The sequence below is a fragment of the Argiope bruennichi genome, chromosome 5 (genome assembly GCF_947563725.1).
Source record: "Argiope bruennichi chromosome 5, qqArgBrue1.1, whole genome shotgun sequence".
NCBI classification, from domain to species: Eukaryota; Metazoa; Arthropoda; class Arachnida; order Araneae; family Araneidae; genus Argiope; species Argiope bruennichi.
The window spans coordinates 23,271,208-23,287,041 of NC_079155.1; the positions used below are offsets into that span (position 1 = coordinate 23,271,208).

At 33.8% G+C, this 15,834-nt stretch overlaps 1 protein-coding gene across 1 annotated transcript in view; it reads left to right on the forward strand.

The window, feature by feature from the left end:
* LOC129968211 (diuretic hormone receptor-like) overlaps positions 1–15,834 on the forward strand; it is a gene marked incomplete at its 5' end in the record, with an annotated part of 68,286 nt that overhangs the window by 22,231 nt on the left and 30,221 nt on the right. The window contains one exon of the mRNA XM_056082064.1: positions 9,815–9,899. Coding sequence (XP_055938039.1) covers positions 9,815–9,899 — 85 coding nt within the window. The remainder of the gene's footprint in view (positions 1–9,814; positions 9,900–15,834) is intronic.

Sequence of the window (15,834 nt, forward strand, 5' to 3'; positions counted from 1 at the left end):
AGGACGACACCTGACCTATCACCCATCTCTAAATTGTCGCATCACACCAGTAGAATGATATTTAGCCCCTATGGATTTAATGTGAACCAGACACGCTTACACGATGGTTCCTCAGTGGAATCGGGGCTTGCACCTGAAACTCTGATGCTCTGAAACCGATGCCTCACCACCAAGCTACCGTGGTGAAAAAATCCTTAATTTTTATGACAAAAACTTCTTAATAATGAGAAATACGTAATAGGATGTAGTACCTTTGGATATAGGCTGTGTATGCGGGGTGATTGCGATGGTAGGGGTTTCTAAATATGGTTCAACCTTTCACCTTTCACATAGGTTCACAAAGGTGGTATCACCTTTCACATAGTATCTAGCCACCTCACTCCACTTACTAGATGGTACTGGCATGGTGGCGAAATGCAAACAAGACGGGAACAAAAATAAAAGTTTAAAGCAGCAACGTATTTAATAGAACAGCAATTAGGCTAAAAAGTAGAGATCATGTTAGGCATAGCAAATAACTACGCGCTCACTCGTGGTGCTAGACAAAAAAAATAAAAAAAAAAATGAGAAAAGGTCCAAGTGAAGTATCATCTTTAAATATCAAGGCATTTCTTCGTCACAGGACAAAAGGTGACATCAGTAAAAGGGGTGGATAAAAGCGCTTCGAATATAATTATTGCGAAGCTGCAACATACCTATTATTATTATATCAAAGACGACTAAATAATCATTGCTTGTTCAGTATATATGCGTCCCCGTCGAAGAGGAAACTTGGAGGAAGTTAATCTTCTCCGGTGAATGCCAATACATATCAAGTAGATCCATGAAAGTCCGAATATTTGATTACATTCTTGTACCATAGCCGGAATATGTCGGCAAGCACAGATAACACAGAGTGAAAAATGAAAGAAGAAGACGAGAAGATTCAGTAAAATAGGTGAATATAATAATGAATTGAAATAAAATGCTATATCCTTAATAAAATAATTTTAATAATCGCTAATAATGATTAATGGAGTTATTTTCTTTTTTCAATTCCTACTATTAGTTCACACTCTCCCTATAAATATATATATATATATAATATATATCTTGTTCAAATTTTCAATCGCTAATAAAATACCTTTGATTCATCCACTCAAGTTCAAATACATTTTTTTTTAACTTGTAGTGAATGACACTTGATGTTAATACAGCATTTTTTTCAAATATTAATTCATTAATTAAATTTGTCCAGTAATTTCTATTTGGTCGCCAAAGTCAGCAAATTCATCGCCAAGTCGCCAAATGATCGTCAAGTTTGTCACCATGCTCTGATATTTCTGACGCGACACCCGATCATATATAATACATAATATATATAAATATTATAAGAAAATAATTAAGAATTGATTTAATTTTTTTTATATATTGTTTCATTTATGCCCGTTTTAGGCTCGAATGCATGATTACATAGAGTGCTACTCAAGCCTTCTTCTAATTTTACAAGTCTGGGACATATTACAATATGTTTTCATAACTAACTAGCGTGGTCTTCCAAAACGTTCTCGCATGCTCTCTAATAAAAGTTTTATCATAGAGAACACATTGCAGGACATTGGGCAAAATAGTTATTATTGTTACAAACCTATCATTCTGCTTCCCAACACGGTTAGTTCTATCACCGGAAAGACTGATTTACAATCATCTGTATTGAACGCTGCTTGGGTGCCGAGACAGTAATCCCAGAGCTTGGCGACAAACTTGGTGAACATTTGGCGACGAATTTGGCGACTTTGTCGAAACAATAGATAATTGTGGAAACTTTGAGAATTTTAACGACCCATCCATTTGGAATAGAGATACACCTTATTGGCCCAGAAGGTTCTCGGCCCGCCTCCCGGGAACTAAAAAAGGCTGACAGTCTCAAGCCGAAAGTAGTGTTTTCAATTCAACTCTGGTTAATAGTTGAACGAGCTCTCTCCCTGAGTGCTTCGACCGGCTCATTGTCGTTGTGCTATTGCGTACTGCTGTGTGTTGCTTGTGTGCGTTTCCTGCTGTGAATCTGTCTGCTTATCAGTGACTTCGTGTTCCATAACGTCATCGTTTGTCACAGAGGCCTGTTGACTGTGCGCTTCCGCACAACCACTACATGAGCAAGTTAACTTTAGGGACTTAAAGTGAAAGTTCCGTAACAGTATTAAACTTTGGCATTATGTAGCATTTTTACTGAATGAAATTTCCTTGTGATTCTTGGCGAGTTTTTTTCTCTTTGCAATTAATCTCTGCAGTGCGATTGATAACATAAAAATAGTTAACAGTATCCGAAAATTAAATCAATCTGTATTTTAGATGTATTTTTCGCAACTGATTGAAAAAATTACACAAAACTACGATTATAGTCACAAAATTGCATACCAAACTTGATATAATTAAGTCAATGTGTTTACATGCTTCTAAACGTACAGACCATAAGGCATTCAACCTGTAGTAGGATTTGGCTCAAAATTTGGCAAGCGACTACACAATAGATGTTAAATCTGTGTACCGAATTTTATCCATCTAGCTCACTTCATTTTGTAATTATCATATTAACTTATATTCAAACAGCCTGACAGATAGACTTTCACTGAACAGATTTTGCTCAAAATTTGAAACAAATCTGAAAATTTAGCGTAAAGACTGCATAGCAAGTTTCGACCGTCTAACCTAAATCGTTTTTGAGTTATCTTTGTTACAGACCGACAGACAAATGGCCATTTCCCAAAAATGCATTTTTCGAATTCAGGCAGATCCAAATCGTGGAGATTTGTCAGAATTTGAGTTGAAAATTTTTGCTGATTACTATGCTTTCTTTTTCTATACAACGTATACGAGAAAGTAAAAAAAAAAAAAAAGTTTAATAATGCTGAATTTTTTAGTTAACACACAAAAATATTTTTATTTTATATTTACTATCAATGAATGTTGAATGACGACCCTTTACAGCATAAGGAAGAAATAGCAATACTTAATAAATATTTTGGACATAAAGCAAGCCATAAGGAGAGCACGAGCATTTGCGAGATATCGGTTCTTTTACAATTAAATGAATACTGTTACGGAGTATCCGTTCTATGTCTAAAAATGAAGCTTCATTTCACAATAAAATACGGATTACATGTAACAAAATACAGGTGAAAAAGCACTTGTAGAAATCCCTAATACACACGTCAAAATTGTCACTCATTAAGCAATAGCATTGCACCCAGAGCTTAGCATAAAACAACCAGAGAACTTTCTTCTTGTATTTATAGTAGAAAATTCATTCTACTGAATGCCTTCAATTCTCTCAGAAGAAGATTTGTTTATTCTTTGTGACACGCTACTGATTACTCAAAAATGATTTCGAATTTCATTTCTTAATAGAGATATGGTATTAATAGAGATATCATCAAAAGTTTTCAGCTACTAGCTCCCAAGAGCCTTCATTTTTATCGTGTAATGATTCAGCTTCTTCCCTGGGTGACCACTGTGACATTCCGTTTTCCCACACTCGATAATTTACATTCCGGGCCATTCTTCATCAACGAAACTCCCACAGTGTTAAGTGCCTCCAGATTGCCAAATGGAAGGCCCTCCTTTTAAGTACGGTCGTCTGGCCAATTAGTGCTAATCCAGATAAAGAACCACACGTGCGTTCCCAGGGAAATAAATCGTGTCTTCGAAAGGCGAGAGTGTCAAACAGTCCAGATGTCCAGATGTCCTTCATTTTTCCCATTGTGGAGAGTGGATCATCAATGGACATTTCCCACGGGCGACCAGAGACGATTCAGGTTGTTCTGAACGGTGATTGGGTAACAGGGAGTGGACAGGAAAGGTGGAGTCTGAGAGAAAGATAAAAGGTGAGATTTTTCGGAAGAAGAGGGTGAGAGGAGCTTGGTATGAAGTGGACTTCTGAGGAAAATTCAACCCGAAGGAAATTCGGTGGATTCCTAGAGCTAACCCGGCAGTAGCATGAGACGCCAACCGCCTGTTAGCTGTTCTTGTGAAGGCGTTTTCTCCAAATTTGTTCGAGGAACTATTCTTGTTTAAATTTCGTGCTATAAATAGCATCATTCATTTAACCTAGATGAGAAAGAGTTGTTTTTATGTAATAAAGCTGTAAATAAAGAATTTGATCATAACGCTACCTGTTATTGGATCGAGACTTTATAATCGCCAAGGATGCCAAATTTGCCTCAAAGTCACTTGATGGTTATGAAGATTGGGAATTATTATCATTAATTCTGATTTATTAGAAATATCTGTAAAACTCTTTTCCTTGCTATGAGATTTACTTCCGAGGAAAAGAATAATATTGCAGATTCCTAACACAGCGTTATTATTAGATTTCTGACATTAGAGTTTTTGTTCACATAAGTTCACGTTCATTTATCGCGGGAACATAAAGCCAGCATCTTTTATACTTTTCAGTATTTGTAAGAAACATTTAAGTACATTAAGTCAAAGTTTGAATAATTGTTTCAAATTCAATGACCTTTTAGTTTCTCGTATACGTAGCACACAAAGAAAAAAACCCAAGTAATTCAGGAAATTCATTCCAGTGATTTCAACGAATCTCCATCTTTTAAATTTCTCTGATTCCAAAAACGTATTCTCCGGTATTATCCTACAGTTTTCAATAGCTAAGTTACTTCACAGGAGTACATGGTTGGCTGATTACAAATGTACATTTGAAGATAATCAAATATTTTGTCTCCGATTTTCTTTTAAAAAACCAGCACATCCTTGATCCAATTACCAATTCCTCATATCCAAGAAATCAACCGTAACAATGTTATTCTTTCATCGGTATCGAAATCATGAAGAAATCTTTCTTCATAATATATTTTTATTTTGAGACAATTAAATGTATTCAATGAATGAATATTTATTTTAAATCTTAATCTATGAGAATCAAAAATGTTTCGTGTTCTCCTAGAATACTTGAATGAGTTTCTATTCACACCATTTATTTCCATTTCGAAATGTGCTTTTGAGCCTCATTGAACACGCGATCGCGCGCAACATTCCACCCGAAAAGTTGGAAAGTCTGGAATGCACGACTGATTAAGCAGTGGGGATAAATATTTTGCCAGAAATGTCAAAGGGTTTCGAATGGGAAAAATAATTGCTATGCTAAGTGTTAAATTAATAACTTGAGACTCATACTAAAATGTCTTTCAAAAAACATTCAACTAATTAATTAATTGGATCATTCATTAGTGAAGAAGTACAGAAAAAAACGCTATGAAAATACATTGAATGTAGTTTTATAGAATATGCAAACGATTTACATTGGTATTAAAAGGAAAAAGATTTTTTAATATTTTCCCAGAAGAAAATAATAATAAAAAAAAATGTCTGTTTATAAATTTATTTGAAATTCAAAATGTAGTTCACTTTTCTCGCCTATGATATAATATTCTTCTATAAGAACATTTTGCAGTTGTCACATTAAAGATCTATCTCAATACTTTTGTCCCAAGAATTTTAAATGATGGATAGTTCTGTATTTATTAGTTATTTTAAGTTATTTTTAACATTATTTCTGATATATAGTAATGTGTCATTAACGACAAAGTAAAATGAAATAATAGCGATTCTCATTGAGACTTACAAATTTTTATTATTTTCAGTTGCAAATATTTTAAGAAATTAAAAAAAAATACATCAGTGTTAACAAATACGCATTGCGTTAACATAAAATTAATTCCATATATTTAAATACTAGAATTAAGTCACAGATTTCACATTACATATATTAGCTTGCATATATTAGAGCTAAAAAAATTCATAAGGAAGTCAGAGTTGTGAATAAATTTTTATAACTACTATTATATGCTTAATATGAATCCTTAAATTGATTTCAAAAGTAAAGACCTGTTTTTTTTTTAAAATTGGCAAGTGTTTTGTCATATTTAAAAAATAAAGTGAAGTGTGCAAAAAAAATAAAATCTTTAATCTATATACAAAAAAATCCTTACGTCTTCTACAACTGCCCCGCAAGCCTGCGTCCTGGCCTAGGGGTAGCGTGTCTTCCCTGTGATCTAGGTGTTCCGGTTTCATTCAGCATGGTTGGGGCATGGTTGTTCTCTTCCTTGTGTTCTCTCTATGAAGTGCTTGAATCAGCCCCCCTGTAAAAAGGGGTTCTGCAAGCGTGTGTGTGTGCTATCTTCATTTGAGCTAGGAGTCAGACTTCTGCTCTCGGGTGCTCAGGGGTCTTTACCCTCAGAAGCTACTGCGCAAATTTTGACTTAAAATAATCACAAGACAAAAAAAAAAAAAAAAAAAAACGCTGACTTGCAAATTAATTTTCGAAATTTGAGTGTATGTAAGCATCATGAAGATACGATAGTAAAGGTTGTTTAACTTCAGTTTGCAGATGATCTTCTTAAAACAGCGATTCTTATTCATTTGCATAAAAAAAATGCGTCCAGATGCTTTTGTCACAAAATCGCCAACGACATGCCACACACGTCAGAATTGTCTCAGAAGTAAAAATGATGTTCGTGGCCCGCAGACTGAGATTGTTTGTTTAGAGCACAACTTACAGGAGCACAGTCTTGTGAAGAAAATTAATTCATTTAGAGCACATAATTCACCCCCCCCCCCGATTATTGTAAGGTATAGGATACTGTATGTGGCTTTGCTGCGTGCTACAGGTAGCTGTCTTGGCACTCGCACCTGTAAATTTCTTACCACCGCAAGCGGTTAAAGCCATTCCGGAGTTGATTAAAATATGACGGATTTTCCATGAAAAAAATTGGTGAAACCGTTAATTAACCGAAATATATAGTTAAATGTAATACTAAAAGGTATCGTGAGTGAAACGTTTAAGAAGGAAATCAATCCGGAACTAAGCCAATATTAATAATCAAAATAAAAAACACGAAGTGAAAAGCTAAAGACAATCTGTAATTAAGTGCATTTCGACTCATAGCTAACTTATAGACTGATTAAAACATCGAAGTGATGCTTTAAACGGTGATTTTATTAAAAAAGCTGGATGCAGTGAATGTGCGGACAGTAAGAAATCTTTTTAAAGTGTTTGTAATAGAAATAGGTGAGTCGTGGTGGCAAAGAAGCATGTATGTATCACCTATTATCTTTCGATAGACGTCCCATTTGAAAGCAGCTCTAGGGCTATTTTAGGACAGATTTCCTGTCTCCCGGTCCGATAACGAGACTGATATCTGAACTGACACACCGCCTTTTCTCCAAACATCTGCACCACTTCACTGGGAAGAAGTTTGGTGCATGACGACAAATTTGAAATGCATTAGAACCATATAAAAGACGAATTCTTAGTGGAATCGGTTTCGAATCTAGCGCTCTTTGGCGATGAGAGCCACTAAATAACCGCAACCATTTTTAATTTTCTGAGAAAACGTCTTCTTTAACACGTTCGTTGTCCGAGTCATGACTGTGATTTGAAACTCTATCTAATAAAAAAACTTACTTCTTTGTTATCTATTAATTGTAAATGAGAAGATAACATCTAATTAGAAAATAGTTGTGAATCATAAGCAATTCACTCGGTGAAGAACTTGTTGAAATCCTTCGATATCTCTTAATTGTATAAAAGAAGGAGTGCAATTCACACGGTGAACAACTTGATAAATCTATCTCTTAACTGTAGTAATAAAGAGAACATCTAATTCGATTGTAGGTTTGAATCACAAGTGATTCACACAGTGGACAATGTGTTAAAACAAGGAGATATAAACAATACATAGACCGTTTCTACTCTCATTAACACACTGAATTTTACACTAAATAAAAACTTTTGCTATCATCCGAATAATGGTGGCATGGCAGTCAATAAGTCAGGACGAAAATTAGATATCCGGGAGTCAGATGATCTAGTCATTGTTTAGGGAAAATCAATTGAACAGATCTAATTAAGAGCTTACATGGAATTGTTAAACATGGTGGTGGCGGTCTCGTGATGAGTAGCGTTCATAAAAGTTGCTGGAATTGGTAATTTATTTTTATAGAGGAAAATTTGAATAAATCGATTTATCCTAATATTTTAAAGAAAAATATTAGGATTAGGAAAAGAGCGTAGAGAACTGTCCTTTGGAGCTACAATTATTTCTCAGCCGAATAATGATCGTAAAATTTCTCCTAAGATTTGTCAAGAATGGTGCCTTTATCATTTTAAAGTGTAGCTTCACTGGCTTATCTTAGTCTTTCCACTTAAACTCTTCCAAACATTAATGGAAGAATTAGAATTAGTTGTGAACTCAAAACTATGACATTAAGAAGAAAGTTGAACTAAAATGTGCTATGTGGGATATTTGGAAGAACGTAGAACAAAAACACATGTGGAATCATTAATCAATATTTGAAAGATTAAGAAAGACGAAGGAAGACCAAATTAATATTAATTATCAATTTAATATTATGTAAATTTTTTCAGACACCATGTAAAAACGACACTGAAACCATTTCCAATTGTCATGAGCATCAATTTGTTTGTTAATTTCAATACATTATTTAAATTTCTTGATACTTATTCTTAATAATCTTAATATATATAAATTACGTGTCACGTTGTTTGTCCGCGATGGACTCCTAAACTATTTAACCGATTTTAATCAAATTTGAACACCGTGTGCAGTTTGATCTAACTTAAAAGATAGGATAGCCCTTTTTTTGAATTTTTAATTAGAATTTTAATTATTAATTAAAAACTAACTTTCCCGCCAAAAAAATCTTTTCATTTTCCCCACCGCCAAATAAGTACGGCTTCAGTTTTTTTTTCCCAATATTTTTCGGCTGATTATTTGAAACGATTCTATTTATTTTCTTAATGTTTGATGCATTTAAAATTAAACATTGTTAATTAATAGATCTTTCAGATTCATTCTTAAGTACTTTTGAATTAAAATAAAACAGAATAAAGAAAATTAAAAATTTCTAATCTGCATAGCGTTACCCCAACTGGCGTAGAAAAACTCACCCATTTGCGTTACCGTAACTGGCGTTGAAAATTCACGCATGCGCATTGTGTTCTGATTGTTGCCATGACAACCATTGTCAACAGACGATTTAAATTATTTTTAGGTTAGTTGCATGTTTTTGTAATTAAATTGTATTTTTGTTAGTTATATATATTTTTGTATACGCTTATAGTTTTAAGTACATCGTTTTTTTAGTTTTTTTTAACCTGTTTTCAACCGATTATTTTAAACGATTCGTTTTATTTTCTTAGTGTTTGATGCATTTAAAATGAAACATTGTTAATGAATCGTTCTGGTCATGATGAATCTGAGAATATTTTGTTGACAAATTCTTGAAATATTACATAAATTAGGAAAGATATTCTTTAGTGGCCATAAAGTTTAAACGCTCAGTGACTGTTTTCAGTAATCATATTACAAAAAATTACTTTGTTTCAGTAAAAATATTATTATATTAATTGCAGATTAATCCTTTCCACTTTAATTTATAGTATAAATTCTATGAAACTAACAGAAAATTACAGATATACATATTACGTTATGACTGAAGGCGTTTATAATATTATGAGAGAATTATATGACTATCAAAATTTGAAGTTTTAAAATATTTTGATGAAGAAGCTATTAAAATAGGAATTGCATAAAATATTTAATTATTAAAATTTAAACGAACATTAAGATTGGCGAACCGTCTGGTCGCCAAAGGCGGCTAGTATTTATAAATAATATATGCAACTATGTTGAGTTTAATGGTTTGTTTTATTATCTGCTTAAACTATTATTTGCCGTGTGTGTAAATTATTTTTCCCATTGTATATTGTATACTGATGATTGCTAATTTTCAGTGATCCCTGCCGTCATTGCTGCCACATGGGCTGGAGTAAAGGGGCATTTTGGTAGCACAATCCAGGACGTTTTGGAACCCGAAGGGTAAGTTAATTATCATTCTAATACAAATCAATTGTCTTTTTATGTCAATATTCTTTCCATCTGTAGAGTCTAATTGTTAATTCTACGATTTGGTAGCTCTTTTCATTTAAATCATGAAATTATTAGTTTAAATAAATCAATAAATTATTCGAGGCATTTAAATAAATACAGGATGCAAGATTTTGCTCCTAGTGCTTTTTTTAATTTTACCCTAAACTATTTCTTTATGCAATGATTATTTAAATAAAGTATTCAAAAATATTTTATATTATGGGGAACCACACACAGTTTCACAACCTGCCTCTAAGGAACACGGTAAAACATTGAATGACCAGATCTCCAAGACAGCATTAGTGAGAAGAAAAGTTGAGCCCTGAGGACTATCACTGGCCACAGTACAACCCCTTCCGTAGGCCGTATGCCGTTTCATCAGTTGGGGGTAGCGATATTATACCATTTGTGCACCTACCAGGGTGGCGAGAACCAACGACCATACCGGCAGCTTCTCATTCCCATGTCTAAGATACCTAAGGTTGTAAATGGCGGGAATCTCTTAAAATAAAAAATTTTTAATGATAATAATATAATTTACACATATCTTTAAAAAATTTAATAAACTTTTAAAAAGTTTTAATATATATTTTATAATAATACTTTTTTTTATTTATTCTTATGGCACTTGTATTCACTCACTATTAAAAACAATTTTAATGTGAATTTAATAATGGTTATTTAAGGGCCGCGGTGGCCGGGTGATAAGGTCTCGGCTTCAACGCCAGAGGGTTTCAGGTTCGAGATCCGATTCTACCGACGAACCGTCGTATAAGCGGGTCCGGTGCTCATTAAATCTGTTGGAGCCTACCGTCCTCTCACTGGTATGGTATGGAAGTTTGGAGAAGGGAGGTGCCAGCTCAGATATCGTCTTCGTCATCTGACCGCGGTTCAAGATTACGGGTCCGTTCCAAAATAGCTTTTGTGTTACTAATAAATAGTGTTACTTTAAAACAGGACGTTAATATAACTAAGCTATTAAATTCAATTTTAGAAGGCATTTTATGACAATTATATTATTAAGACCAAATTTAAAAAATAAGAGAAGCCTAATTAGTTTTAAGATATTATAGTGCTACGATATTTTCAAATAGAAATTAGATTTTCTTATAATTTTTTTTTATTATTCATGGTTGCTTTGAGAAGTACAAGTTTTCTCAATAAATTTTATTTTCCTTCCTTAAGAAGGCAGTTAAATAAGAAAAAAAAATCCGATTTATTTCCAAAATAAATCATCCACTCTATAGAAATACGATGAAGTGCAATCCGATTCTGTAAAGAGGTTTTAGAAGAGACCGCCAAAACATCTGTGACTGCCGAACAGTCTGGAATCGTCGTTTCTTTTGTGGAATCAGAAAAAGAAATTTTTGCCAATACTTAACAGAAAGATAACTTTTTAAAAACCTGGAAGTCATTAAGCTGCAAAGATTTATGATATATTGCTTTCGAAAAGTAAAGGTGACATTATCGAATGATAAATTACAGGGTAAAAAAACTATAAAGAAAACCTATTTCAACCAATTGTTACAAAAGGAGCCCTGCATGCTGAATTTGAGTTATAAAAATGCATGCAAAGTAAAGATAGAACAAAAGAAATATAATATGTATTTGATTAATATAATGGATGGTTTAATATATTTTCAGCACTGGCAGTTTTACTTTCTCGTATTTGTAGTATAGAGAAAGTATTGTAGTCTTAAAAAAATATGCATTTGTAGTCGAAAATTTGACGAATCTCCGCGTTTTATACCTCTTTGAGTTCGAAAAACACATTTTTGGAAAATGTCTGTCTGTTTGCCTATAACTCAAAAATGTTGTGAGCTAGAGGATTGAACTTTGGTATACTCAAAATGTGATAAAAATCTCCAAATTTGGTGTTTTTACACCAAATTTGCAGATTTCTATCAAATTTTGAGTGAAATCTGTTCAGAGTAAGTCCATCTGTCTATCTGTTCGAATATAAGTGAACACGATAACTGCAAAACGAAGAGAAATAAATAAATAAAATTCGGAACACAGATTTAACATTTACAGTGTTGACATCCTTCACATTTTGAGCCAAATTCAACAAAGGGTTGACTGTTTGTAGATCTATACTTTCAGAAGCATGTAAACGAGTTTACTTAAAAAACGCAATGCATTAAACATATCAATGTTTCTATTGGTTGAGAAAAACGTGTCTAAAACACGAATTTGATTTTCAGATATTATTAATGTATGCCAAAACACTCGCCAAGGATGACATGATAGATTCAACATGCTTGATTCACGCCAAAGATCAATTTTTGTAGATTGTACGCCATTGCTTTCGCCATTGTAAGGTGTTCTCTGACACAACAAGCTTGTTAAGGAATAAGCGAAAAAACTTTTGGGAAATCACTTCCGCTAGTTTAAAAAATATATATTTTGCACTTTGTAACCAATGAAGAAGTGAAATATAACTATACAAATATTTTCATTCGTCTGACATAGATTGCAGGATTTTTGTTGGGGATAATTTAAAATATTTTATAAACTCTTTAACTATCGATAATTATGTCGATCATAAGGAAGTGGTCTTCTTAAATTTTTCTTGCATACTTTTTAATGCTGAAAATCGTGGGCTTTCGTGAATACTTTGCATTGGCGGGCAATAGTTATGAAAAATTTATCTTTGGCGTGAAATTAGAATTTTTATTGAATCTATTGTATGATCCTTCTCGAATATTTTACCAATTAATCCTTGGAATGCGGTTAATAATACCTAACAATAAAATTTGAGTTCTAGGCCTGTTTTTGTTCTAACCGATTGGCGCGAAATTTTGGCACAGAATTACAATTTTAGTCACAAAATCACGTATCAAATTTCATTGATTTAAATAATTACATTTTTTAGTTATTGTATTTATATGGTTGAGAAAGTATAAGAAGAGAGATGATGAACTTCTTAATGGATTTGGTCCCAACTTTGAAAGGTATCTGCACGTTATATCTTAAATCTGTGAACCAAATCTTATTCCTCTAGCTCTCTTAGTTTTGTTGTTATTATGTTAGTTTGTATTCGGTCAGCGGAGCAGATATTCTTTGATTTCACTTCATACAAAATTTGATAAAATTCTTTAAATTAGTTGTAAAGACCACATACTCCCCCCCCAGGGGCACCTCGAAATGAGGATGAGAAGCTTCCGGCCTGGTGGTTGGATCTCCCCACCCTGGAGGGTACACTAATAGGTGGGGGATATGACTGCTCCCATCGATGACGGGACGTAATTCCTTCGGGGAGGGTTGTACCGTGGCCGGTGACGGCCTTTAGGACACAACCACAGTTCCCGCCAATGTTGCTGTTGCGGTGGTCCGGTCATTCAGTTTTTATGGTTTAAATCCGTGTGCCTTCGTGGCGGGTCGGAAGTTAGATGGTTGACCACATACCACATGGCGTCCGTACATCTGAAAGCCATTTTTTATTATAATGTTCACAGGTAGACAGAAATAATGGCAAAAATTTATTTTTTGTATTCAGAAAGATTTGGGACGTGGAGATTCGCCGAAATTACGAGTTTGAATTTTTTGACGATTGCTTTCTTTTCTCTAGTTTTCATTTAAGAAAGAATCATAAAAGTGTTTAGCAATGTTGCACATCACACAGATCGTCAAAGACAAATCTATAATCATAATACGACTTATTCAAAGGAAACATATTGAATTTATTTTATGAACTAAATAATGAAATAAGTACGACAAAGCAAATAGTAATAAAATCTTTTAATCAACGATGAATTGAGTCATTCACGGAAGACGTTGTTCGCCTGAGATCTGTCAAAAAGTTAGCTACACTCCTTCGTAAAAATATTCGGTGAAAGTATACTTTGATCAAACTTTTTGGCAATACAACAGATATTTAACTATATCGTGTGACGTTGTGTCTTCCATGTGGTGATTTTGATTTTTCTCATAATCAATTGTAAACATGTCTTGACAGCTCCAAGTTACGTACAAACTGGAAATGCATGCAGTGAGTCATTTTTTATTAGTGAAAACATATAGCTTCATTGAAATGTTTCTGCAGTTATCTCAAGAAGACTTGCAAAATGATTGAAAATGGACTTTCAGACATCGAAGACGGTGAGGGGGAGGGGCCGTATTATAAGAATTAAGCCAAAATCACGAAACTCCTGGTGATGACGACAGAATATGGCAACCATTTGGAGAAAGAAGTAGAGGTTCTAGAAAATACAGGAATTATGACGATATCTCTATTAGAATTCTAGAGCCTTATAAATAATTCTACACTTTGCTACGTAAGCTATATAAGTGGAGATGCATCCACGAGTTCCTTCTCTTCTCTCTTTGAACTTTAGATTGCCGAGCGAGGTCTTTAATCGCAATTTTGCCATTGATGGATAAGAATTTGCTGTTTGCATGTACGTTGTTCATTTCTGCGAATGCTGTCTTTGTTATTCTTTATCTGATCTCTGTTGCGTGTGTTTATATATTTTCTTGCAGAATAAAACTTCGTTATTCGTTATCGAGCTTATAAAAATTCTCACCATATACTAACCAGATGATTCTGTAATAAGATTTAACAATAATGTCATTTACTCTACAAAAGCCATTTTCTGCTGTGTTTTCTTGAGATTAAGGTTAAATACTTTTTTATCATTCAAAAGGTTGTTATTTTTCAGTGATACGGTCAAAAATAATCCCCAGAATGATTCTTAATATATTTCAAAAAATTAGCTATTTTAGGATCAACATTTTTAAACTATAAATAATTACCGTATTCTAATTATAAATATTTACTTCTAAATTTCTCTCAAGAAGCAGTATCAACACATAAATAATTTATAAATTAAAATGTACATAATTATTTGTATTTTTTTATAAATAAAACAAAGAATCGACGCATCATATTGCATTTATTTAATGATTGCTTTAATGAATTGAAACAATATGGTTAGAGTAAAATGTATTTCTTAGCAAACTTTGATTGATAAATCTATCCATAAAACTACCTCAAGTTTTAAAAAAAGTATTGGAGAAGGAAACTTAAAATAAGCATAATTAAATATTTATAACGAGTCGTCTTTGGGGACTAATTGGTTCGCTGCTTGTTTCGCATTGAAATAATCGTTATACTTGGATGATAAGTTAGAGGTGCTGAGAATAAATGTTTTGAGTAACTTGATCATAATGGTTTTTTCTTAGCAAAATATTTTTCAACTTCAAATTCTGAGAGTAGCTTATTTATCGAAATCTGCTCAACGTAAAAATCTATGCCGAAATTTGATATTGTTACGAAATTTCCGGGTTCGTTTGGATAGTGGGAGTTATATGGTGTGGAGAACGCTCAATCAGCAGGCGGCAGTAGAAAATAAAACAACGACGTTTATTTACACGAAGACACACAGCAGAGACGACAACTATATGCAGCACAAAAGACGATTATCTTCAGCCGAGACGTGCAGCATACAACCAGACTCTACTGCAGACAGTAGCGCACAGCTTAGTTCAGCACTAGCTTCACTCCGTCGCTGCTCCGCTTATCTCTGGAAGGCCAGTTCTTTAACGTCGATCCCGATTACTCTTGGCAGCCGCGGCCGCCTCCTTTTATAGGTCTTAGGGGGCGGGGCTAGAAGTCTCTTAACCAATGAGGAACGTTCGAGGCATATCTCGGTTCCTACTGGACGGTTCGGGAAAATTCTCGATGTTTCGGGTATAATCTATTTTGGCGCCAAAGTCACCAAATTCGTCGCCAAGTCGCCAAATGGTCGCCAAGCTCCGGGACCTCCGACGCGACACACGGACTCCGTCCAATACCGATGACTGTAAAACATTCTTTCCGATGGTGGAACCAACTATGCTGGGAAGCAGCATTACAGATTCGTAACAATATTTTGATCACCAA